This window comes from Bombina bombina, chromosome 3, assembly GCF_027579735.1.
Source record: "Bombina bombina isolate aBomBom1 chromosome 3, aBomBom1.pri, whole genome shotgun sequence".
Lineage (NCBI taxonomy): Eukaryota > Metazoa > Chordata > Amphibia > Anura > Bombinatoridae > Bombina > Bombina bombina.
The window spans coordinates 599,429,508-599,456,649 of record NC_069501.1 but is presented as its reverse complement, the minus strand read 5'-3'; the positions used below and the strand labels follow the sequence as shown (position 1 = coordinate 599,456,649).

Here is a 27,142-nt window from a genome sequence, read left to right as displayed (position 1 = left end):
CGAGAAAAATTTGCCATAAGATATACGGCATAAATATCTGTACTGGTGTGAATCCAGAGGCTACTCTTGGAGTAGAGTTCAGATTCGTAGAATGGTCTCTTCTCCAGGAGGGTCTGGAGAAGGGTTTATATGCAAGTACTTTAAAGGGTCAAATATCTGCCTTGTCTATTTTGTTGCATAAACGTCTGGCGGATGTCCCAGGCGTGAAATCCTGTCAGGCCTTGGTCAGAATCAGGCCTGTGTTCAAACCGGTTACTCCTCCCTGGAGACTTTACCTTGTTCTTAAAGTTCTTCAGCAGGCTCCGTTTGAGCCTATGCATTCCTTAGATATTAAGCTATCTTGGAAAGTTTTGTTTCTTGTTGCAATTTCTTCTGCACGCAGAGTCTCAGCGTTGCAGTGTGAATCCCCTTACCTTATTTTTCATTCTGATAAGGTAGTTCTGCGTACTATGTTGGGGTTCCTTCCTAAGTTTGTTTCGGATAGGAACATTAATCAAGAAATTGTTGTTCCTCTGTGCCCTAGCCCTTTTTCTAATAGTTGCACAACCTACATGTGGTGTGTGCGTTGAAATACTATTTACAGGAGACTAAGGATTTTCGCCAGTCTTCTGCTTGATTTGTTGTTTTTTCTGGGAAACGCAAGGGTCAGAAAGATACGGCTACTTCTTTTTCTTTGTGGCTGAGGAGTGTAATTCGTTTGGCCTATGAAACTGCTGGACAGCAGCCTCCGGAGAGAATCACGGCTCATTCCACGAGGGCTGTTTCCTGTTCCCTGTTCCTGGGCATTCAAAAATGAAGCTTCGGTGGAACAGATTTGCAAGGCTGCAACTTGGTCTCCTCTACACACTTTTTCAAAAATTTTATAAATTTGATTCTTTTGCCTCGGCTGAGGCTCCTTTTGGGAGAAAGGTTCTTCAAGCAGTGGTGCCTTCAGTTTAGGTTTACCGGCTTGTCCCTCCCTTATCTGTCCTCCTAGCTTGGGTATTGATTCCCAATAGTAATTAGAGATGATCTGTGGACTCACTGTGTCATTAGAAAGAAAACTAAATTTATGCTTACCTGATAAATGTATTTCTTTCTTGACAAGGTGAGTCCACGACCCGCCCTGTTTCTTTAGACAATTTTTTTCTTGTCGTAAACCTCAGGCACCTCTGCACCTTGTTACTTCCTTTCTCTCCTTTGACTTCGGTCGAATGACTGGGGTTGGATTGAAGGGAGGTGATATTTAACAGCTTTGCTGTGGTGCTCTTTGCCGCCTCCTGGGCAGGAGTGATATTCCCAATAGTAATTAGAGATGATCCGTGGACTCAGTGTCAAGAAATAAATATATTTATCAGGTAAGCATAAATTTCATTCTAATTCTTTCCCCCTACCCTCCCTCTGCCTCTATCCAATACCTTTTGACTAATAAATCTTCACACTTAGTCTACAGCCAGCCTTTAACTGAATTCACTATATTCCCCCAAAAATCCTCTGTAAAGTGACCCGTATTATTGCTGGGTAACCTAGTTAACATCTTGAATTTGTCCCACCTTTTGGTATCTGCTCCCTAAAGTACCCAGAATTTTGAAAACTGAAAATAAGCTTCAATTTCAGATTAGGAGGAAGTATTTTATTTAATTGTAACAATTAAAAATAAAAATACCTTTATCTGTAAACAGTTTGAGTTCCAATATAATATGGAAAGGAATAGCCTTTACAAATTCAGAATTGTGGAGGGGGCGGGGGGTTGCACGTTTCATTGACATTTTAGTAACCTCTTCTTTGCTGAATAGGTCCTATAGCCCCAGGAGAAGGCATAGCCCAAGACGAAGGCCATCCCCTCGAAGGAGAACACCCCCACGTCGCATGCCTCCACCACCAAGGCACAAAAGAAGCAGGAGTCCTGTGAGGAGGTGTGTGGTTGCTGAAATTAACTTTCCCATATGAAAACCACCTTGTTCTATTTTGTGCTTGAAAGAAATCTAGCTTTAAAAAAACAACTGTGCACTAGTTAAGATAATGGGGCCACTTTTGGGGGTTTCATCTGGAGAATGCAGGATGTTTTCTTACTCTTATGGCATTCTGTATTTAAAGAGATATTGAACCCATTTTTTTTTTCTTTTATGATTCCAATAGAGCATGCAATTTTAAGCAACTTTCTAATTTACTCCTATTTTACTTAATTCTCTACATTTAGCCACCAATCAGCAAGTGCTACCCAGGTGCTGAACCAAAGATGGACCGGCTCCTAAGCTTGCATTCTTGCTTTTTTCAAATAGATACCAAGAGAACAGATTCAAAATAGGAGTAAATTAAAAAGTTGCTTAAAATTGCATGCTCTATCTGAATAATGAAAAAACATTTGGGTCTGTATCCCTTTAACGGTTTTAGTGATTTGTTGTGCAGCATCTAACCATTTGTCCCTCCAATTTGCAGGAGGAGACGATCCTCAGCCTCTTTGTCTGGAAGTAGCTCCTCTTCGTCATCTTCTCGATCACCTCCTCCCCCAAAGAAACAGCTTAAGCGTATCTCCTCCAGCCCACCCCGCAAACCTAGGCGTTCTCCCTCTATTAGTCCCCCAAGAAGAAGATATAGACCATCTCCTCCACCAAGCCCACCTCCAAAGAGACGATCTCCTTCACCACAGCAATCCTTCCGCTCCAGAAAGAGCAGAGGTTCAGCCTCTCCTGGCAGGTCTTCAGGTAAGCTGTTTTTAGTATTGTATTTGTATATTTTATGTTTTTCTGTGTTTCTAATGTGTATCATTTTAATATAGCACCAAAACACAGAATCACAGATAAGAGAAAAACCCCTTCGCCACCTCCAAAACCCAGAAAAAGGGATTTATCGGATTCTGGTACGTTTGTCTATTGTAATTTCAAAGTAAAGTATTAATAAAGAGAAAAAAAGATGCATCTTAATAAAACTACTAATCTCAAAGGGATATGAAACCCAAATTTTTTTCTTTTACGATTCAGGTAGAGCATGCAATTTTAATTAACTTTGTACTCCTAATTTTTCATCGTTCTCTTGGTATCTTTATTTGAAAAGCTGGAATGTAAGCGTTGGAGCCGGCCCATTTTTGCGCTTGTTGGATTGGTGCTAAACCAAAAATGGGCTGGCTCCTAAGCTTATATTCCTGCTACCAAGAGAACAAAGAAAAAATTAATATAAGTAATTTAGAAAGGCGCTTAAAATTGCATGCTCTATCCTAAACCACTAAATAAATTTAATTTCCCTTTAATAATTATGGTTTACCTTTATAGTATTGATATTAAAATATGCTTTTTTGTTTTCTTTCTTTCTCCCCAATGACCAATCTTGTCTAATTTGGCAGACTGTGTGATGGATAGTGGAAATGATACTCTTTACATAAGTTTGAAATTATTTTAGATATTAACTTTTGGGTGTGGGGGTATATATGTGTGTATGTATATACCACAGTGGGGATTATATATCCCATTTGAGCTAACTGTATACTTACTGAAGAGGTTTAACCAGGTGAGCATAATTAATCTCACACCTCTTTAACACAGTAGAAACAATATTACACTATGTTGCTGCTTTGTCTTTATCTCCTAATTTCAACTCTGGCTTTTCAGCATACCATCATCCCTGGAGAGCGCTGTTTAAACACACCAACTTTGCGCACACACTCTATATATATATATATATATATATATATATATATATATATATATATATATATATATATATATATATATATATATATATATATATATATATATATATTATTTTCGCCATGTAATTGGCAAGAGTCCATGAGCTAGTGACGTATGCGATATACATTCCTACCAGGAGGGGGCAAAGTTTCCCAAACCTCAAATGCCTATAAATACACCTCCCACCACACCCACAACTCAGTTTTACAAACATTGCCTCCTATGGAGGTGGTGAAGTAAGTTTGTGTTTGATTTTTATGATTTCTTCTATAAGCGCTTCTAAGCATTCAGAAGCCCAATTCCTCTCAGAGTACAGTGTTTGTCAGAGGGATGTGAAGAGAGTATCGCCTATTGATTTTGTTTTCCACACAGGAAATCTTTTCAAGTGTTCTCTGTTATCGGTCGTAGGGATTCATCTCCTACCTCCCTTTTCAGATCGACGATATACTCTTATATACCATTACCTCTGCTGATAGTTTTCAGTACTGGTTTGGCTATCTGCTATACGTGGATGGGTGTCTTTCGGTAAGTATGCATCTTTAAGACACACTCAGCTATGGTTTGGCGCTTTATGTATTAATATAAAGTTTTAAATATATGTACAGGTGGCCCTCGTTTTACAACGGTTCAATTTACACCGTTTCAGAATAACAACCTTTTTCTCCAACATAGGTGTGTCCGGTCCACGGCGTCATCCTTACTTGTGGGATATTCTCTTCCCCAACAGGAAATGGCAAAGAGCCCAGCAAAGCTGGTCACATGATCCCTCCTAGGCTCCGCCTTCCCCAGTCATTCTCTTTGCCGTTGTACAGGCAACATCTCCACGGAGATGGCTTAGAGTTTTTTGGTGTTTAAATGTAGTTTTTATTCTTCAATCAAGAGTTTGTTATTTTAAAATAGTGCTGGTATGTACTATTTACTCTGAAACAGGAAAGAGATGAAGATTTCTGTTTGTAAGAGGAAAATGATTTTAGCAACCGTTACTAAAATCGATGGCTGTTTCCACACAGGACTGTTGAGAGGAATTAACTTCAGTTGGGGGAAACAGTGAGCAGACTTTTGCTGCTTGAGGTATGACACATTTCTAACAAGACTCGGTAATGCTGGAAGCTGTCATTTTCCCTATGGGAACCGGTAAGCCATTTTCTTAGTTTAAGTAAAAGAATAAAGGGCTTCATTAGGGCTTAAAAAACTGGTAGACATTTTTCTGGGCTAAAACGATTACTTAACTAAGTATATTTGGCAGATTATTACTTTTAATAGTTGTTAAATTTTGGGGATTGTTTTAATAAAAACGGCAGGCACTGTATTGGACACCTTTTTCACTGGGGACCTTTTCTAGTCATAGACAGAGCCTCATTTTCGCGCCTCTAATGCGCAGTTGTTTTTGGAAAGCATGGCATGCAGATGCATGTGTGAGGAGCTAAGAACCACTGAAAAAGCTTATAGAAGGCATCATTTGGTATCGTATTCCCCTCTGGGCTTGGTTGGGTCTCAGCAAAGCAGCTCCGGTTCCGTTATTTTAAGGGTTAAAGCTTTCAAATTTGGTGTGCAATACTTTTAAGGCTTTAAGTTACTGTGGTGAAATTTTGGTGAAATTTGAACAATTCCTTCATACTTTTTCACATATTCAGTAATAAAGTGTGTTCAGTTTGAAATTTAAAGGGACAGTAACGGTTTTATTGTAAAACGTTTTTTGTGCTTTGTTGACAAGTTTAAGCCTGTTTAACATGTCTGAACCATCAGATAACGATGTTCTATATGTATGAAAGCCAATGTGTCTCCCCATTTAAATATATGTGATATATTTGTGTCATAATGTCCAAACAAAGTAGGGATAATAATGCCATAGATATGATATTGCCCAAGATGATTCCTCTAATGAGGGGAGTAAGCATGGTACTGCATCATCCCCTTCTGTGTCTACACCAGTTTTGCCCACACAAGAGGCCCCTAGTACATCTAGTGCGCCAATACTTATTACCATACAACAATTAATGGCTGTAATGGATAATTCTATTGCATGCATTTTTTCCAAAATGCCTACTTATCAGAGAAAGCGTGATTGCTCTGTTTTAAACACTGAAGAGCAAGAGGACGCTGATGATATCTGTTCTGACATACCCTCACACCTATCTGAAGGGGCCAGGAGGGAGGTTTTGTCTGAGGGAGAAATTTCAGATTCAGGGAAAATTTCTCAACAAGCAGAACCTGATATTGTAACTTTTAAATTTAAATTTCAACATCTCCACGCACTACTTAAGGAGGTATTATCTACTCTGGATGATTGTGACAATTTGGTCATTCCAGAGAAATTAGGTAAGATGGACAAGTTCCTAGAGGTTCCGGTGCCCCCCAATGTTTTTCCTATACCCAAGCGGGTGGCGGACATAGTAAATAAGGAGTGGGAAAGGCCCGGCATACCTTTTGTCCTCCCCCCTATATTTAAGAAATTAGTTCCTATAGTCGACCCCAGAAAGGACTTATAGCATACAGTCCCCAAGGTCGAGGGGGCGGATTCTACTCTAAACAAACGCACTTCTATTCCTATAGAAGATAGTTGTGCTTTCAAGATCCTATGGATTAAAGGTTAGAGGGTTTGCTTAAAAAGAGGTTTGTTCAGCAAGGTTACCTTCTACAACCAATTTCATGCATTGTTCCTGTCACTACAGCTGCGTGTTTCTGGTTCGAAGAACTAGAAAAGTCGCTCAATAAAGAATCTTCGTACGAGGAGGTTTTGGACAGAGTTCAAGCTCTTAAATTGGCTAACTCTTTTTTATTTTAGATGCCGCTTTGCAATTAGCTAGATTAGCGGCGAATAATTCAGGGTTTGCTATCGTGGCGCGCAGAGCGCTTTTGCTTAACATCCCTTTCAAGGGTAAAACACTGTTTGGCCCTGACTTGAAAGAGATTATTTCAGACATCACTGGGGGAAAGGGCCACGCCCTTCCTCTGGATAGGTCTTTTAAGGCTAAAAAGAAGCCAAATTTTCGTCCCTTTCGCAGAAACGGACCAGCCTCAAATTCTACACCCTCTAAGCAAGAGGGTAATACTTCTCAAACCAAGCCAGCCTGGAGGCCGATGCAAGGCTGGAACAAGGGTAAGCAGGCCAAGTCACCTGCCACTGCTACCAAAACAGCATGAAGTGTTGGCCCCCGATCTGGGAAGGATCTGGTGGGGGGCAGACTTTCTCTCTTTGCTCAGGCTGGGGCAAGAGATGTTCAGGATCCTTGGGCGCTAGAAATAGTTTCTCAAGGTTATCTCCTGGAATTCAGGGAACTACCCCCAAGGGGAAGGTTCCACGGGTCTCAATTATCTTCGAACAGGCATTCTTACACTGTGTAGAAGACCTGTTAAGCATGGGAGTGATTCATCCTGTTCCATTAGGAGAACAAGGGATGGGTTTTTACTCCAACCTGTTCATAATTCCCAAAAAAGAGGGAACATTCAGACCTATTTTTGATCTCAAGATTCTAAACAAGTTTCTAAGGGTTTCATCATTCAAAATGGAAACCATTCGAACGATCCTTCCTACCATCCAGGAAGGTCAATTCATGACCACGGTGGACTTAAAGGATGCGTACCTACGTATTCCTATCCACAAGGAACATTTTCGGTTCTTAAGGTTCGCCTTTCTGGACAAGCATTACCTGTGGCACTTCCATTCGGATTAGCCACTGCTCCAAGGATTTTCACAAGGGTACTAGGGTCCCTTCTAGCGGTGCTAAGACCAAGGGGCATTGCAGTAGTACCTTACTTGGACGACATCCTGATTTAAGTGTCGTCTCTGTCAAAAGCAAGGGCTCATACGGACATTGTCCTAGCCTTTCTCAGATCTCACAGGTGGAAAGTGAACATAGAAAAAAGTTCTCTGTCCCCGTCAACAAGAGTTCCCTTCTTGGGAACAATAATAGTTTCCTTAGAAATGAAGGTTTTTCTGACAGAGGCCAGAAAATCAAAACTTCTAAGCTCTTGTCAGGTACTTCATTCTGTTCTTCTTCCTTCCATAGCGCAGTCCATGGAAGTAATAGGTTTGATGGTTGCGGCAATGGACATAGTTCCTTTTGCACGAATTCATCTAAGACCATTGCACCTGTGCATGCTCAGACAGTGGAATGGGGATTATACAGACTTGTCTCCGACGATACAAGTAGATCAAATAACCAGAGATTCACTCCGTTGGTGGCTGACCCTGGACAACCTGTCACAGGGAATGAGCTTCCGCAGACCAGAATAGGTCATTGTCACGACCGACGCCAGTCTGGTGGGCTGGGGCGCGGTCTGGGAACCCCTGAAAACTCAGGGTCTATGGTTTCGGGAAGACTCTCTTCTCCCGATAAACATAATGGAACTGAGAGCGATATTCAATGCTCTCAAGGCTTGGCCTCGACTAGCAAAGGCCAAATTCATAAGGTTTCAATCAGACATCATGACGACTGTTACATATATCAACCATCAGGGGGTAACAAGGAGTTCCCTGGCGATGGAGGAGCATCCGGGGGAGTGGGAACTCCATCTGGAAATCTTTGCCCAAATAACTCAATTATGGGGCATTCCAGACATGGTTCTGATGGCCTCTCGTCAGAACTTCATGGTCCCTTGTTACGGGTCCAAATCCAGGGATCCCAAGGCGACTCTATTGGATACAATAGTAGCACCTTGGATCTTCAACCTAGCTTATGTATTCCCACCGTTTCCTCTCATTCCCAGGCTGGTAGCCAGGATCAATCTGGAGAGGGCTTCGGTGACCTTGATAGTTCCTGTGTGGCCACGCAGGACTTGGTATGCAGACCTGGTGAATGTGTCATCGGCTCCACCATGGAAGCTACCTTTGAGACAGGACCTTCTTATTCAGGGTCCATTCGAACATCCGAATCTGGTTTTCCTCCAACTGACTGCTTGGAGTTTGAACGCTTGATTTTATCAAAGCGTGGGTTTTCAGATTCTGTAATAGATACTCTTATTCAGGCTAGAAAGCCTGTAACTAGAAAAATTTACCATAATATATGGAAAAAATATATCTGTTGGTGTGAATCTAAAGGATTCCCATGGAACAAGATAAAAATTCCTAAGATTCTTTCCTTTCTACAAGAAGGTTTGGAGAAAGGATTTTCTGCGAGTTCTCTGAAGGGACAGATCTCTGCTTTATCTGTTTTACTTCACAAAAGGCTGGCAGCTGTGCCAGACGTTTAAGCGTTTGTTCAGGCTCTGGTTAGAATCAAGCCTGTTTACAGTCCTTTGACTCTTTCAAGGGGTTCCGTTTGAACCCTTACATTCCGTAGATATTAAGTTATTATCTTGGAAAGTTTTGTTTTAGGTTGCAATTTCTTCCGCTAGAAGAGTTTCTGAGTTATCTGCTCTGCAGTGTTCTCCGCCCTATCTGGTCCATGCAGATAAGGTGGTTTTTACGTACTGAGCCTGGTTTTCTTCCGAAGGTTGTTTCCAACAAAAATATTAACCAGGAGATAGTTGTACCTTCTTTGTGTCCGAATCCAGTTTCATAGAAGGAACGTTTGTTACACAATTTGGACGTTGTCCGTGCTCTAAAATTCTATTTAGATGCTACAAAGGATTTCAGACAAACATCTTCCTTGTTTGTTGTTTATTCTGGTAAAAGGAGAGGTCAAAAAGCAACTTCTACCTCTCTATCTTTCTGGCTTAAAAGCATCATCAGATTGGCTTATGAGACTGCCGGACGGCAGCCTCCTGAAAGAATCACAGCTCATTCCACTAGGGCCGTGGCTTCCACATGGGCCTTTAAGAACGAGGCTTCTGTTGATCAGATATGTAAGGCAGCGACTTGGTCTTCACTGCACACTTTTACCAAATTTTACAAATTTGATACTTTTGCTTCTTCTGAGGCTATTTTTGGGAGACAGGTTTTGCAAACCGTGGTGCCTTCCATCTAGGTGACCTGATTTGCTCCCTCCCATCATCCGTGTCCTAAAGCTTTGGTATTGGTTCCCACAAGTAAGGATGACGCCGTGGACCGGACACACCTATGTTGGAGAAAACAGAATTTATGTTTACCTGATAAATTACTTTCTCCAACGGTGTGTCCGGTCCACGGCCCGCCCTGGTTTTTTAATCAGGTCTGATGATTTATTTTCTTTAACTACAGTCACCACGGTATCATATGATTTCTCCTATGCAAATATTCCTCCTTTACGTCGGTCGAATGACTGGGGAAGGCAGAGCCTAGGAGGGATCATGTGACCAGCTTTGCTGGGCTCTTTGCCATTTCCTGTTGGGGAAGAGAATATCCCACAAGTAAGGATGACGCCGTGGACCGGACACACCGTTGGAGAAAGTAATTTATCAGGTAAACATAAATTCTGTTTTTTTCCAGTCATGGGACTGCTATTGGAAAGCATTGAGAAGCAGTGCATTTATTAAAATAGCCAGTAGGTGGAGCTGTCCGCTTGTGTTGCAGCAAAGCAAGCTGAAATTAATCAGTTTAACCAGACCTGAGCTATCAAGCAGATTTCAAAGGAACAAGATCTTCCTGTCTATAAATCAGTCCAGATTGGAATGCATAGAAAGAACTGTTTGCAGAAAAATGCAAGTGAAGTCTGTTGTGTGATTATTTTATTAGGATTATAATGCTGTTTAGCAAATGTTTTTTTTCATTTCACTTAGTTTAATTATATATTCTGTGTTGTGTGATTATTTTATAAGGTTTATAATGCTGTTTGGCATTAAAAGTCTTCATTTCAAAGCTTTAAAAATAATGTATTAGGTGTTACTTTATGACAATTTTGAGAGGGGCCTGGAACATACCTCCCTCACTTCCCATTGACTTACATTATAAACTGGGTTTCAATTTACAACGGTTTCGAATTACAACCATTCCTTCTGGAACCTAACCTCGGCGTAAACTGAGGGCTACCTGTATTTCTTTTACAAGATATGACGAGTCCACGGATTTCATCCTTACTTATGGGATATCGCTTCCTGGTCAGCAGGAGGAGGCAAAGAGCACCACAGCAGAGCTGTATATATATAGCTCCTCCCTTCCCTCCCACTCAAGTCATTCTCTTTGCCTGTAGTTAGTGATAGGAAGAGGTAAAGTGAGGTGTTAGTTTAGATTGTTCAATCAAGCGTTTATTATTTTCAAATGGTGCCAGAGTGTACTATTTTTCTACAGGGCAGTCTCTGAATCTAGCCTGTCAGGCTATGGGAACTGGTGGATTTTTGACTCCACTGTGCCTCCCATGATTGTGCTGCTTTTCAGTTTATGGTCTTAGAGGTTGTGACTAAGACACTTCTGTTTTCACAGGACCTCAGGAGGAAGAGCAGATCTCTTGACACTGTAAAGTTTGGCATGCTTTTCCTCAGCATGGAGGTAAGTGCAGTTTTGTATTCTGGGGCCCTGCAGCATATCTCAGAATTAACTGTACCTGACCTGTTCCTTTGGGGCATACTTTAACTTTCCAGACATTCTGGCATTGGATTAGCATAGAAGCGCTGGGATATGTGAATGTACAAACATAATGGTTTATTTATCCAGACATTCTGGCATTACAATGTTCGCCTAGAAGCACTGGGATATGTGGTGTTGGTGTGCACTGTAATGGGCATTGCTCTGTTCCTTTATTACATGGCTAACGCTGGGGATAGTTCCGGAGGGGATGTATTTTTTCATAATATGACTCCGATACATGGCGGTATTTTTTTTTTGTATTTCCGCCCACGAAGGGCGGGACTTAGTTTTCGCACGCTTTGCAGCGCAGTTTCTATTCGAATCATTCCGGTAGAGTCCTTACGGGTCCTAAGTTCGCTTGTGGTAATATTTTCCAAGCGATCTTAGGTGCGCCGTACTTGAGGAGTTGAGTGGAGGCAGGTAGGGGCCACAGCAGAGCTGCGGCGAGGTGACAGAGGGATTTTAGAAGTATAGCACTTATTTTTCCAAGGCCCACGTGCAGGGGAGGCGTAAATAATTGCTCTCTGCCTTATAAAAGAGCTTTAAGTCTGTTTTCTTAAAGACACAGTTCTACGCAAAAAATTTAATGTTAGACGGATTTTACACTATATATATTTTCAGTGCTTCTGACCAAGCTTGCCCTTTTTGTCCAGGTATTCAAAATGGATGACCTTGATCAAAGTACATGCCCTATGTGTTTAGATGCCATTGTGGAACCCCCTGTTACTTTGTCCCCCATGTATTGAGAGGGCTTTACAGTGTAAAGAACACATTTTCTTTAATAAAGATATATCTAATGAATGTCCTCAGACTGATGAAATTCAGGGTATGCCGCATCTTTCTCCTCAAGCGTCACAGCCTTTAACGCCCGCACAGGTGACGCCATGTTCCTCAACGTCTACTTAATTTATGCTGCAGGATATGGCTGCAGTTATGTCATCTACTCTTACAGAAGTTTTATCTAAGTTGCCAGTGTTACAAGGCAAACGCAGCAGAACAGAGGCCCACGTGGTCCCTGCAACGTCTGATGCTTGAATAGCTATCTCCGATATACCTTCCCAGGGCTCTGAATTGTGGGGGGTAGGGAGGCCCTGTCTGAGGGGGAAGTGTCTGACTCAGGAAGTGCATTACCCCAGACAGATTCGGACGTCATGTCCTTCAGATTTAAACTGAAACACCTCCGCCTTTTGCTACGAGAGGTTTTGGTGACTCTGGACGACTGTGACTCTATTGTGGTCCCGCCAGAGAAATTGAGTAAGATGGACAAATACTTAGAGGTCCCTTCTTATTCCGATGTTTTTCCGGTTCCTAAGAGAATCTCGGAAATTATTACAAGGGAATGGGAGAGACCGGGTATCCCGTTCTCCCCTTCCCCTATTTTTAGGAAAATGTACCCTATAGCAGACACTGTTCGGGACTCTTGGCAGACGGTCCCTAAGGTGGAGGGAGCTATCTCTACCCTGGCTAAATGTAAGACTATCCCTATTGAGGACAGTTGTGCTTTCGAAGACCCTATGGATAAAAAGTTGGAGGGTCTTCTTTAAAAGCTATATATTCATCAAGGGTTTCTGTTTCAACCGATGGCCTGCATTGTAACAGTCACAACTGCGGCTGCCTTTTGGTTTGACGCTCTAGAAGAGTCCCTTAAGACTGAGACTCCTTTAGAAGAAATAATGCATAGAATTAAGGCCCTTAAGCTGGCCAATTCTTTTATTACGGATGCCGCCTTTCAGATCGCCAAATTGACGGCTAAGAATTCAGGATTTTCTATTTTAGCGCGCAGAGCCTTGTGGTTAAAATCTTGGTCTGCGGATGTGTTCCCTAAATCAAAGCTCTTGGCGATTCCTTTCAAGGGTAAGACCCTGTTCGGGCCTGACTTGAAGGAGATAATTTCTGACATTACAGGAGGTAAAGGTCACCTCCTCCCTCAGGACAAAACGGCTAAACAAAGGGGACGACAGAATAATTTTTGTTCCTTTCGAAACTTCAAGGGAATCCCCTCTTCCTCTTCTGTTAAACAGGAAGGGAATTATTCTCAAGCCAAACTCACCTGGAAACCTAACCAGGGTTGGAACAAGGGTAAACAACCCAAGTAGCCCGCTGCTGCTCCCAAGACAGCATGAAGGGGCAGCCCCCGATCCAGCACCGCATCTAGTACGGGGCAGACTTTCTCGCTTTGTTCAGACTTGGATAAGACGTTCAGGATCCCTGGACACTATAAATTGTGTCTCAAGGGTATCAGTTGGAGTTAAAAAAATTCCTTCCCAAGGGGAAGGTTTCTTCTTTCATGATTGTCTGTAGACCAGATAAAGAGGCGTTCTTACGTTGTGTAAAAGACCTCTCCACTATGGGAGTAATTTGTCCCGTTCCAATACAGGAACAGGGGCAAGGGTTTTACTCAAATCTTTTTGTGGTTCCCAAAAAGAGGGAACGTTCCGACCAATTTTAGATATCAAGAGTCTAAACAAGTTTCTCAGAGTTTCATCCTTCAAGATGGAGACTATTCGTCAAACATCTTCATTATTTGTTTTTTTTTCTGGAAAACGTAGGGGTCAGAAAGCGATGGCTACCTCTTTCTTTTTGTCTGGAGTATCATCCTTGTTGCATATGAGACTGCAGGACAGCAGCCTCCAGAACGAATTGCAGCCCATTCTACTAGAGCTGTGGCTTCCTCATGGGCATTTAAAAATTATGCTTCTGTTGAACAGATTTGCAAGGCTGTAACTTGGTCGTCTCTTCACATATTTTCCAAATTTGATACTTTTGCCTCATCTGAGGCTGTTTTTGGGAGAAAGGTTCTTCAAGCAGTGGTGCCTTCCGTTTAGGTTCCTGTCTTGTTCCTCCCTTTCATCCGTGTCCTATAGCTTTGGTATTATATCCCATAAGTAAGGATGAAATCCGTGGACTCGTCATATCTTGTAAAAGAAAAGGAAATTTGTGCTTACCTGATAAATGTATTTCTTTTATGATATGACTAGTTCACGGCCCACCCTGTCATTTTTTCTAAGACGGGTTTTTATTTTTGTTAAACTTAAGTCACCTCTGCTCCTTGGCTTTTCCTTTCTCAAATGACTGGGTTGGGGGGGAGGGGAGGAGCTATTTATGCAGCTCTGCTGTGGAGCTCTTTGCCTCCTCCTGCTGACCAGGAGGCGATATCCCATAAGTAAGGATGAAATCCGTGGACTCCTCATATCGTAAAAGATCAGGTAAGCATACATTTCCTTTTTATTATCTATCTTGTTAGGATAATAATCTGTTTAATTTCTATTATCTCCACTATGTCTGGAGGTTTAGAGTTGTTTTTTTGTTTTTTTTTCTCTGCCCTTCTTTTAATCCGGTGATGTAGATCAGTTGGTGAATGTCCTGACTAGATCCAAGGGTCATAGATTCATTTCCCGGCAGGGTTAATACAGCCCTTTGGCCTTTGAGGTCAATTTATTGTGTACTTATTTATTTGGGTAATAACTACTCTTTTTATCAGCTGCTAATTTGGTTAACTCAGAGAGTAAGCACTGAAGAAGCGTTTTTTTTTGTATCCTTCTGGGAGAAAAGCGCTATATAATTACTAGTTATTAAACTGCGTGTAGGTGTGGTTCTCAAACCAGTCCTTCTGGTAGGGGGCAGATTAAATTGTTTTTGGATGAGCTCGGTCCAAATTCTATTTTCTTAGGGTTTGAATAGATTTTTAGAATGAGACCTCCTATGGGAAGAATCTTTCTTTCTCAGGAGTGATTATGCCAGTTCTTTTTCCAGGAACAGGATTTGGGTTTCTATTCTATTCTTTGTCTCGATGAAAGGTTTATTCAGTCCATTCTTGGATCTGAAGACTTTTATATTGTTTTGTTAGTCTCATCTTTTAAGTTGGCGATTATAAGGACTATTGTGCCTTTTTGTTATTTCTTGTCCACTCCATTTTTCAGGATGTTTAACCTCGTATTTTATTTCATTCAGACCACTTGTGGATTCTGAGATTTTCTTATTAAGCTTTACCAATTTGTCGTTTTTCCATTTGGTCTAGCGACAGCTTTATGAATCTTTTCAAAGGTTCTTGGTGCCCTTCTTTCTGGATGGCGTCTTGGTATTAGCTTAATCTTTTCTTTTATTAGAGCTGGACAGATAGCTCAGCATGCTAATGCACTGTGGCTGAGCTCTGTAGCAACCTGAGGGTTGCAGGTTAGATTCCCGGCGAGGTCCATTCAGCCTTTCATCCTTCTGAGGTCGATTAAATGAGCAGCGTCTTGAGTCCCTTACAGGTGATTCGACGTGCTTTACAAGTACCCAATACATACATATGAAAGAGCAGTAATCAAATATATGGATTTTCCTTTTTGTGGAATCCCTCATGAATCAACTAAGTTTTGTTTCTTCAAGACATGGTTAGAGAATTTAATTTACCTAAGAGTTTCGTGATTCCTTAGACAAGGGTCACTTCTTTTTGGGTTTCTAGATGGATTCTAGTGTTTATCGGACAAAAGTCATTTGTAATTACTGTTAGCCTGTCTAGTTTAGAACATTTCTTTCAGTGGCTATGTGCATGGAAGTTTTAGGTCTCAAAACTGCAGCATCTGGCGTGGTTCCCTTTGCTCGTTTTTCATCTGAGATCTTTTTGATTTGCATACTGAATCAATGATACAGGGATTGTTTTTAGATATCAAAGTTGATATTTTTAAATCCTAACACTCTACTCTCTCTGTTTTTGGTGATTAGTCTATCATCGTTTTATTCAGGGGGCCTCCTTTTGTTCGTCCTTCCTGTACTGTATTCTTAATGGATGCAATTCTTTTGTTTCTGATGCCATTGTTCATTTGACTAAACTAAAGGCTAAGAATTTTGGTTTTGCTATACAGGCGCGCAGGGCGCTATGGCTTAAATCATGGTCAGCTGACGTGACTTCAAAATCTAAGCTACTTAACATTCCCTTCAAGGGGCAGACCCTATTCGGGCCTGGTTTGAAGGAGATTGCTGATATCACTGGAGGAAAAGGTCATGCCCTTCCTCAGGACAGGTCCAAATCAAGGGCCAAACAGTCTAATTTTCGTGCCTTTCGAAACTTCAAGGCAGGTGCGGCATCAACTTCCTCTAATGCAAAACAAGAGGGAACTTTTGCTCAGTCCAAGACGGTCTGGAAACCAAACCAGACCTGGAACAAAGGTAAGCAGGCCAAAAAGCCTGCTGCTGCCTCTAAGACAGCATGAAGGAACGGCCCCCTCCCGGTAACTGATCTAGTAGGGGGCAGACTTTCACTCTTTGCCCAGGCGTGGGCAAGAGATGTCCAGGATCCCTGGGCGCTGGAAATTATATCCCAGGGATATCTTCTGGACTTCAAAGCTTCCCCCCCAAAAGGGAGATTTCACCTTTCACAATTATCTGCAAACCAGATAAAGAGAGAGGCATTCTTACACTGTGTACGAGACCTCCTAGTTATGGGAGTGATCCATCCAGTTTCAAAGGAGGAACAGGGACAGGGTTTTTACTCAAATCTGTGGTTCCCAAAAAAGAGGGAACCTTCAGACCAATTTTGGATCTAAAGATCTTAAACAAATTCCTCAGAGTTCCATCATTCAAGATGGAGACTATTCGTACCATCCTACCTATGATCCAGGAGGGTCAATATATGACTACAGTGGATTTAAAGGATGCTTATCTTCACATTCCGATACACAAAGATCATCATCGGTTTCTCAGGTTTGCCTTTTTAGACAGGCATTACCAGTTTGTAGCCCTTCCTTTTGGATTGGCTACAGCTCCAAGAATCTTTACGAAGGTTCTGGGGTCGCTTCTGGCGGTCCTAAGACCGTGGGGCATATCAGTGGCCCCTTATTTAGACGACATCCTGATACAGGCGTCAAACTTCCAAATTGCCAAGTCTCATACGGAAATAGTACTGGCATTTCTGAGATCGCATGGGTGGAAAGTGAACGAGGAAAAGAGTTCTCTATCTCCACTCACAAGAGTTTCCTTCCTAGGGACTCTGATAGATTCTGTAGAAATGAAAATTTACCTGACTGAGTCCAGGTTATCAAAGCTTCTAAATTCCTGCCATGTTCTTCATTCCATTCCGCACCCTTCGGTGGCTCAGTGCATGGAAATAATCGGCTTAATGGTAGTGGCAATGGACATAGTGCTGTTTGCATGCTTACATCTCAGACCGCTGCAACTATGCATGCCCAGTCACTGGAACGGGGATTACACAGATTTGTCCCCTCTACTAAATCTGCATCAAGAGACCAGGGATTCTCTTCTCTGGTGGCTCTCGGGTCCATCTGTCCAAAGGTATGACCTTTCGCAGGCCAGATTGGACAATTGTAACAACATAAGTCAGCCTTCTAGGTTGGGCTGCAGTCTGGAACTCCCTGAAGGCTCAGGGATCGTGGACTCAGGAGACACTCCTTCCAATAAATATTCTGGAACTAAGAGCGATATTCAATGTTCTTCTGGCTTGGCCTCAGCAACTCTGAGGTACATCAGATTTCAGTCGGACAACATCACGACTGTGGCTTACATCAACCATTAAGGGGGAGCAAGAAGTTCCCTAGCGATGTTAGAAGTCTCAAAGATAATTCGCTGGGCAGAGATTCACTCTTGCCACCTATCAGCTATCCATATCCCAGGCATAGAGAACTGGGAGGCGGATTTTCTAAGTCGTCAGACTTTTCTTCCGGGAGAGTGGGAACTCCATCCGGAGGTGTTTGCCCAATTGATTCATCGTTGGGGCAAACCAGAATTTGATCTCATGGCGTCTCGCCAGAACGCCAAGCTTCCACCGTTTCCTCTGCTTCCTCGACTGATTGCCAAGGTCAAGCAGGAGAGAGCATCTGTGATTTTGATAGCACCTGCGTGGCCACGCAGGACCTGGTATGCAGATCCGGTGGACATGTCATCCTTTCCACCATGGACTCTGCCTCTGAGACAGGACCTTCTACTTCAGGGTCCTTTCAACCATCCAAATCTAATTTCTCTGAGACTGACTGCTTGGAGATTGAACGCTTGATTTTATCAAAGCGTGTGTCAGGTTAGGAAATGTCCAGAAGAAGACCCAAATGCTAGGGCGAACTTAAACAACACCCTTGCACTCTGAGTTTAATCCAGGACGTGACCCCACGGCAACCTCCAAAAAACAAAGTACTCACGACATGGAGCAGGGTTAGCCTGTGCCAAAGTAATTCATGATATCAGCCATATAGACTTCTGAATAAGGAACTTGTTTCAGGAAATGTCTTCCACAGTATCAGGAGAGCAGGGATAGTCCACTTATACTCAGACAGAAGAAGGGTAAAACAATAAACAGTTAATAATGCAGGAGTAGGTCATTTGTTATCAGGCAGTCTGAAAGTTAACACTGTGTAGACAGTCTTTGCAGAGTATGCAACAGGTAATCAGGCAGTTTGAGGGTAAACACTGTGTAGTCAGAACTTGCAGAATTAACAACATGTAATCAGGTAGTTTGAAGGTTAACACTGTGTTGTCAGAACTTGCAGAGATAGCAACAGGTAAACTGGTAGTTTGGAGGGTAACACAGATTAATCAGTACTTGTTGAGATTGGCAACAGGATATCAAGCAGTTTGAAGGTTTTAACTGAATAATTGTATTTGCAGAGTTTGGAAACAGGTAAACATGCAGATTGAAGGTTTCACAGAAATAACAGTATTTGAATAGTTTGGCAGTACACAGAGTAGTCTGAATATGCAGGGTTTGCAGCAGGTAAACAGGAAGTTTGAAAGTTTCACAAAACAAACAGTACTTGCATTGTTTGGAGACAGGTAATCAGGAGGTTGAAGGTTAATCCAGCATAGTAAATCCTTGAAGAGATTGGCAACAGAAAAGCAGCAGTTAGAGAGATTCCTCAGCGAAATCCTATCAGAAGCCAAAAAGTTAACAAACAAACTGGCACTGGAGAAACAGGAAGCCAAGAATAAAAAGCCTGGTTGTGACATCATCAGGAAGGGGTGGCTCAGGCACCTGTCAATCAAGCACACAGAGAGGACTACAGAGCTTCCCAGCAGCTGAGCGTGACAGCGTGGCTTTTCCAAGTCAGTCATTGATACCTTAATACAGGCACGAAAGCCTGTTACCAGGAAAATTTACCATAAGATATGGCGTAAATATCTTTATTGGTGTGAATCCAAAGGTTACTCATGGAGTAAGGTCAGGATTCCCAGAATATTATCCTTTCTTCAAGATGGTTTGGAAAAAGGATTTTCAGCTAGTTCCTTAAAAGGACAGATTTCTGCTCTGTCTATTCTTTCTCTTGTTAAGTGTAGTCAGTCCACGGGTGATCCATTACTTATGGAATATATCTCTTCCTAACAGGAAGCTGCAAGAGGATCACCCAAGCAGAGCTGCTATATAGCTCCTCCCCTCACATGTCATATTCAGTCATTCTCTTGCAGCCTAACTAAAGATAGGTCGCTGTGAGAGGTCTGTGGTGTTTTTTAACTTAGTTTATTTCTACAATCAAAAGTTTGTTATTTTAAATGGCACCGGAGTGTGCTGTTTGTTCTCAGGCAGCATTAGAAGAAGAATCTGCCTGCGTTTTCTATGATCTTAGCAGACGTAACTAAGATCCACTGGCTGTTCTCATCTGAGGAGTGAGGTAACTTGAGAAAAGGGGAATAGCATGCAGGGCCCACCTGCAAATGAGGTATGTGCAGTAAATTATTTTTCTGAGGAATGGAATTGACTGAGAAAATACTGCTGATACCAATGTAAAGTAAGTTCAGCCTTAAATGCAGTGATAGCGACTGGTATTAGGCTGATGAGTGTGTGTACACTGAATGTATTTTTCTAAGGAATGGAATTGACTCTGAAAATACTGTTAATACTGAAATAATGTATGAGCCTTAACTGCAGTAAAAGCGACTGGTAGCAGGCTTATTAATAACAATTCATAACTTTTCAAATGTATGTTTAAAACGTTTACTGGCATGTTAATCGTTTTTTTGTGAGGTACTTGGTGATAAAACTTATTGGGGCATGATTTTTACCACATGGCCATCTTTGTTTTCTGCATAGAAACAGTTATCTGAGCTTCCCCCCTGTTGTAATATGAGTGGGAGGGGCCTATTTTAGCGCTTTTTTGCGCAGTAAAAATTCAGTCACAATCTGTCTACTTCATCCTCCATGATCCAGATCGTCTCTAGAGAGCTCAGGGGTCTTCAAAAATCATTTTGAGGGAGGTAATCAGTCACAGCAGACCTGTGACAGTGTGTTTTGACTGTAATAAAAACGTTAATTATTAAATTGTTATCCGTTTTTGGGTATTAAGGGGTTAATCATCCATCTGGTGGGTGCAATCCTTTGCTAACTTAATACATTTACTGTGAAAAATTGGTTGCTATAACTATTTTGGTTCATTATTTCAACTGTGACAGCTTTTTGTGCTTCTTAAAGGCACAGTAGCGTTTTTTATATTGCTTGTAAATTTATTTAGAAAAGTATTTCCAAGCTTGCTAGTCTCATTGCTAGTCTGTTTTAAACATGTCTGACACAGATGAATCTTTGTTCACTATGTTTAAAGGCCAATGTGGAGCCCAATAGAAATTTGTGTACTAATTGCATTGATGTTACTTTAAATAAAAGTCAATCTTTACATGTAAAGAAATTATCACCAGACAACGAGGGGGAAGTTATGCCGACTAACTCTCCTCGCGTGTCAGTACCTTCGCCTCCTGCTCAGGAGGTGCGTGATTTTGTGGCGCCAAGTACATCAGGGAGGCCCTTACAAATCACTTTGCAAGACATGGCTACTGTTATGACAGAAGTATTATCTAAATTGCCAGAATTAAGAGGCAAGCGCGATAGCTCTGGGTTAAGGACAGAGCGCGCGGATGAGGTGAGAGCCATGTCAGATACTGCGTCACAGTTTGCAGAACATGAAGACGGAGAGCTTCATTCTATGGGTGACGGATCTGATCCAGGGAGACTGGATTCAGAGATTTCTAATTTTAAATTTAAGCTTGAGAATCTCCGCATATTGCTAGGGGAGGTATAGGCGGCTCTGAATGATTGTAACATGGTTGCAATTCCAGAAAAATTATGTAGGGTGGATAGATACTATGCGGTACCGGTGTGTACTGACGTGTTTCCTATACCTAAAAGGCTTACAGAGATTATTAGCAAGGAGTGGGATAGACCTGGTGTGCCTTTTTCCCCTCCTCCCATATTTAGGAAAATGTTTCCTATAGACGCCACCACACGAGACTTATGGCAGACGGTCCCTAAGGTGGAGGGAGCAGTTTCTACTTTAGCTAAGCGTACCACTATCCCGGTGGAGGATAGTTGTGCCTTTTTAGATCCAATGGATAAGAAATTAGAGGGTTACCTTAAGAAAATGTTTGTTCAACAAGGTTTTATCTTACAGCCCCTTGCATGCATTGCGCCTGTCACTGCTGCGGCGGCATTCTGGTTTGAGTCTCTGGAAGAGGCCATTCGCACAGCTCCATTGGATGAAATTATGAACAAGCTTAAAGCACTTAAGCTAGCTAACGCATTTGTTTCTGATGCCGTCGTACATTTAACCAAACTTACGGCTAAGAACTCCGGATTCGCCATCCAAGCGCGCAAAGCGCTATGGCTTAAATCCTGGTCAGCTGACGTGACTTCTAAATCTAAATTGCTTAATATTCCTTTCTAAGGGCAGACCTTATTCGGGCCCGGCTTGAAAGAAATTATAGCTGACATTACGGGAGGTAAGGGCCATGCTCTACCTCAGGACATTGCCAAATCAAAGGCCAAACAGTCTAATTTTCGTGCCTTTCGTAACTTCAAGGCAGGAGCAGCATCAACTTCCTCCGCTCCAAAACAGGAAGGAGCTGTTGCTCGTTACAGGCAGGGCTGGAAAGTTAACCATTCCTGGAACAAGGGCAAGCAGGCCAAGAAACCTGCTGCTGCCCCTAAGACAGCATGAAGAGAGGGCCCCCTATCCGGAAACGGATCTAGTGGGGGGCAGACTTTGTCTCTTCGCCCAGGCTTGGGCAAGAGATGTCCAGGATCCCTGGGCGTTGGAGATCATATATCAGGGATATCTCCTGGACTTCAAAACTTCTCCTCCACGAGGGAGATTTCATCTTTCAAGGTTATCAGCAAACCAAATAAAGAAAGAGGCGTTTCTACGCTGTGTACAAGACCTCTTACTAATGGGGGTGATCCACCCAGTTCCGCGGACGGAACACGGGCAAGGATTCTATTCAAATCTATTTGTGGTTCCCAAGAAAGAGGGAACCTTCAGACCAATCTTGGACTTAAAAATCCTAAACAAATTCCTAAGAGTTCCATCATTCAAAATGGAAACTATTCGAACCATCCTTCCCATGATCCAAGAGGGTCAGTACATGACCACAGTGGACTTAAAGGATGCCTACCTTCACATACCGATTCACAAGGATCATTATCGGTACCTAAGATTTGCTTTCCTAGACAGGCATTACCAGTTTGTAGCTCTTCCCTTCGGATTAGCTACGGCTTCAAGAATCTTTACAAAAGTTCTGGGCTCACTTCTGGCGGTACTAAGACCGCGAGGCATAGCGGTGACTCCGTACCTAGACGACATTCTGATACAAGCGTCAAGTTTTCAAACTGCCAAGTCTCATACAGAGATAGTTCTGGCATTTCTGAGGTCGCATGGGTGGAAGGTGAACGTGGAAAAGAGTTCTCTATTACCACTTACAAGGGTTCCCTTTCTAGGGACTCTTATAGATTCTGTAGAGATGAAAATTTACCTGACAGAGGCCATGTTATCAAAACTTCTAAATGCTTGCCGTGTCCTTCATTCCATTCCACACCCGTCAGTAGCTCAGTGCATGGAAGTAATCGGCTTAATGGTAGCGGCAATGGACATAGTACCATTTGCGCGCCTGCATCTCAGACCGCTGCAATTGTGCATGCTAAGTCAGTGGAACGGGGATTACTCAGATTTGTCCCCCCTGCTAAATCTGGATCAAGAGACCAGAGATTCTCTTCTATGGTGGCTTTCTCGGCCACATCTGTCCAAGGGGATGACCTTTCGCAAGCCAGATTGGACGATTGTAACTGACGCCAGCCTTCTAGGCTGGGGCGCAGTCTGGAACTCCCTGAAGGCTCAGGGATTATGGACTCAGGAGGAGAAACTCCTCCCAATAAATATTCTGGAATTAAGAGCAATATTCAATGCTCTCCTAGCTTGGCCTCAGTTAGCAACTCTGAGGTTCATCAGATTTCAGTCGGACAACATCACGACTGTGGCTTACATCAACCATCAAGGGGGAACCAGAAGTTCCCTAGCGATGTTGGAAGTCTCAAAGATAATTCGCTGGGCAGAGTCTCACTCTTGCCACCTGTCAGCGATTTACATCCCAGGCGTGGAGAACTGGGAGGCGGATTTTCTAAGTCGCCAGACTTTTCATCCGGGGGAGTGGGAACTTCATCCGGAGGTCTTTGCTCAACTGATTCATCGTTGGGGCAAACCAGATCTGGATCTCATGGCGTCTCGCCAGAACGCCAAGCTTCCTTGTTACGGATCCAGGTCCAGGGACCCGGGAGCGGTGCTGATAGATGCTCTGACAGCCCCTTGGGTCTTCAACATGGCTTATGTGTTTCCACCATTCCCGATGCTTCCTCGTTTGATTGCCAAGATCAAACAGGAGAGAGCTTCTGTGATTCTGATAGCGCCTGCGTGGCCACGCAGGACCTGGTATGCAGACCTAGTGGACATGTCGTCCTGTCCACCGTGGTCTCTGCCTCTGAGACAGGACCTTCTAATTCAGGGTCCTTTCAACCATCCAAATCTAATTTGTCTGAGGCTGACTGCATGGAGATTGAACGCTTGATTCTATCAAAGCGTGGCTTCTCGGAGTCGGTTATTGATACCTTAATACAGGCTAGGAAGCCTGTTACCATAAAAATTTACCATAAGATATGGCGTAAATATTTATATTGGTGCGAATCCAAGAGTTACTCATGGAGTAAGGTTAGGATTCCTAGGATATTGTCCTTTCTACAAGAGGGTTTAGAAAAGGGCTTATCTGCTAGTTCGTTAAAGGGACAGATTTCTGCTCTGTCTATTCTACACAAACGTCTGGCTGAAGTTCCAGACGTTCAGGCTTTTTGTCAGGCTTTAGCTAGGATTAAGCCTGTGTTTAAGACTGTTGCTCCGCCGTGGAGCTTAAACTTAGTTCTTAACGTTCTTCAAGGTGTTCTATTTGAACCCCTTTATTCTATTGATATCAAGCTGTTATCCTGGAAGGTTCTGTTTTTGATGGCTATTTCCTCGGCTCGAAGAGTTTCTGAGTTATCTGCCTTACATTGTGATTCTCCTTATCTGATTTTTCATTCAGACAAGGTAGTTCTGCGTACTAAACCTGGGTTCTTACCTAAGGTAGTTACTAACAGGAATATCAATCAAGAGATTGTTGTTCCATCACTGTGTCCTAACCCTTCTTCAAAGAAGGAACGACTTTTGCATAATCTGGACGTAGTCCGTGCCCTGAAGTTCTATTTGCAGGCAACTAAAGATTTTCGTCAAACTTCTTCCCTGTTTGTCGTTTACTCTGGACAGAGAAGAGGTCAAAAGGCTTCAGCTACCTCTCTCTCTTTTTTTGGCTTCGTAGCATAATACGTTTAGCCTATGAGACTGCTGGACAGCAGCCTCCTGAAAGGATTACAGCTCATTCTACTAGAGCTGTGGCTTCCACCTGGGCCTTTAAAAATGAGGCCTCTGTTGAACAGATTTGCAAGGCTGCAACTTGGTTTTCACTTCACACTTTTTCAAAATTTTACAAATTTGACACTTTTGCTTCTTCGGAGGCTATTTTTGGGAGAAAGGTACTTCAGGCAGTGGTTCCTTCTGTTTAATGTTCCTGCCTTGTCCCTCCCTTCATCCGTGTACTTTAGCTTTGGTATTGGTATTCCATAAGTAATGGATGACCCGTGGACTGACTACACTTAACAAGAGAAAACATAATTTATGCTTACCTGATAAATTTATTTCTCTTGTAGTGTAGTCGGTCCACGGCCCGCCCTGTCTTTAAGTCAGATCTAAATTTTAATTAAACTCCAGTCACCACTGCACCCTATGGCTTCTCCTTTCTCGTCTGCTTTGGTCGAATGACTGAATATGACATGTGAGGGGAGGAGCTATATAGCAGCTCTGCTTGGGTGATCCTCTTGCAGCTTCCTGTTAGGAAGAGATATATTCCATAAGTAATGGATGACCCGTGGACTGACTACACTACAAGAGAAATAAATTTATCAGGTAAGCATAAATTATGTTTTTGCACAAGCGTCTGGCAGATGTTCCAGACGTTCAGGCATTTTGTCAGGCTTTGGTTAGAATCAAGCCTGTGTTTAAACCTGTTGCTCCCCCATGGAGCTTAAATTTGGTTCTTAAGGTTCTTCAAGGAGTTCCGTTTGAACCTCTTCATTCCATAGATATCAAACTTTTATCTTGGAAAGTTATTTTTTTGGTAGCTATTTCCTCGGCTTGTAGAGTCTCCGAGTTATCTGCTTTACAATGTGATTCTCCTTATCTGATCTTCCATACGGATAAGGTAGTCCTGCGTACCAAACCTGGGTTTTTACCTAAGGTGGTATCTAACAAGAATATCAATCAAGAGATTGTTGTTCCATCCTTGTGTCCTAATCCTTCTTCAAAGAAGGAACGTCTATTACACAATCTGGACGTGGTTCGTGCTTTAAAGTTTTACTTACAAGCTACTAAAGATTTTTGTCAAACATCTGCTTTGTTTGTTGTCTACTCTGGACAGAGGAGAGGTCAAAAGGCTTCGGCAACCTCTTTCTTTTTGGCTAAGAAGCATAATCCGCTTAGCCTATGAGACTGCTGGACAGCAGCCTCCTGAAAGGATTACAGCTCATTCTACTAGAGCTGTGGCTTCCACTTGGGCCTTTAAAAATGAGGCTTCTGTTGAACAGATTTGCAAGACGGCGACTTGGTCTTCGCTTCATACTTTTTCCAAATTCTACAAATTTTATACTTTTGCTTCTTCGGAGGCTATTTTTGGGAGAAAGGTTTTACAGGCAGTGGTACCTTCCGTTTAAGTACCTGCCTTGTCCCTCCCTTCATCCGTGTACTTTAGCTTTGGTATTGGTATCCCACAAGTAATGGATTATCCGTGGACTGGATACACCTTACAAGAGAACCTAATTTATGCTTACCTGATAAATTTATTTCTCTTGTGGTGTATCCAGTCCACGGCCTGCCCTGTCAATTTAAGGCAGGTAATTTTTTCATTTAAACTACAGTCACCACTGCATCCTATGGTTTCTCCTTTCTCTGCGTGTTTTCGGTCGAATTACTGGATATGGCAGTTAGGGGAGGAGCTATATAACGGCTCTGCTGTGGGTGTCCTCTTGCAACTTCCTGTTGGGAATGAGAATATCCCACAAGTAATGGATGATCCGTAGACTGGATACACCACAAGAGAAATACATTTATCAGGTAAGCATAAATTGTGTTTTTTTCACTTAAGTGTTTTCAAGCTTGTTTGTGGTCATTATTAGCCTGTTCAACATGTCTGACATTGAGGAAAGCCAATGTTCCATGTGTTTAGAAGCCATTGTGGAAACCCCACTTAAAATGTCTCATGTACTGAAAGGGCCTTGCATTGCATATTTTAGCTGATAAAAGTATGTCTCAGGATGATTCTCTGTCAGAAGAGAATCCGGTTATGCCATCTACCTCTCCCCAAGTGTCGCAACCTTTAACGCCCGCCCAAGCGACGCCAAGTACTTCTAGTGCGTCTAATTCTTTCACCCTGCAAGATATGGCCGCAGTTATGGCTACTACCCTCACAGAGGTATTATCTAAACTGCCCGGTTTGCAGGGGAAGCGCAGTAGGTTCGGTATTACAGTAAATGCTGAGCCCTCTGACGCTTTATTGGCCATCTCCGATGTACCCTCACAATGTTCTGATTTGGGGGTGGGGGAATTGCTGTCTGAGGGGAGAGCTTTCTGATTCAGGAATGATGTTCCCTCAAACAGACTCAGATATGACGGCCTTTAAGTTTAAGCTTGAACACCTCCGCTTGTTGCTCAAGGAGGTTTTTGGCGACTCTGGATAA

At 42.5% G+C, this 27,142-nt stretch overlaps 1 protein-coding gene across 1 annotated transcript in view; it reads left to right on the top strand.

Annotated features, from left to right (window-relative positions):
• SRRM1 (serine and arginine repetitive matrix 1) overlaps nt 1-27,142 on the top strand; it is a gene marked incomplete in the record, with an annotated part of 533,145 nt that overhangs the window by 240,639 nt on the left and 265,364 nt on the right. Inside the window, 3 exon segments of the mRNA XM_053705381.1 lie at nt 1,776-1,895; nt 2,419-2,684; nt 2,759-2,839. Coding sequence (XP_053561356.1) covers nt 1,776-1,895; nt 2,419-2,684; nt 2,759-2,839 — 467 coding nt within the window.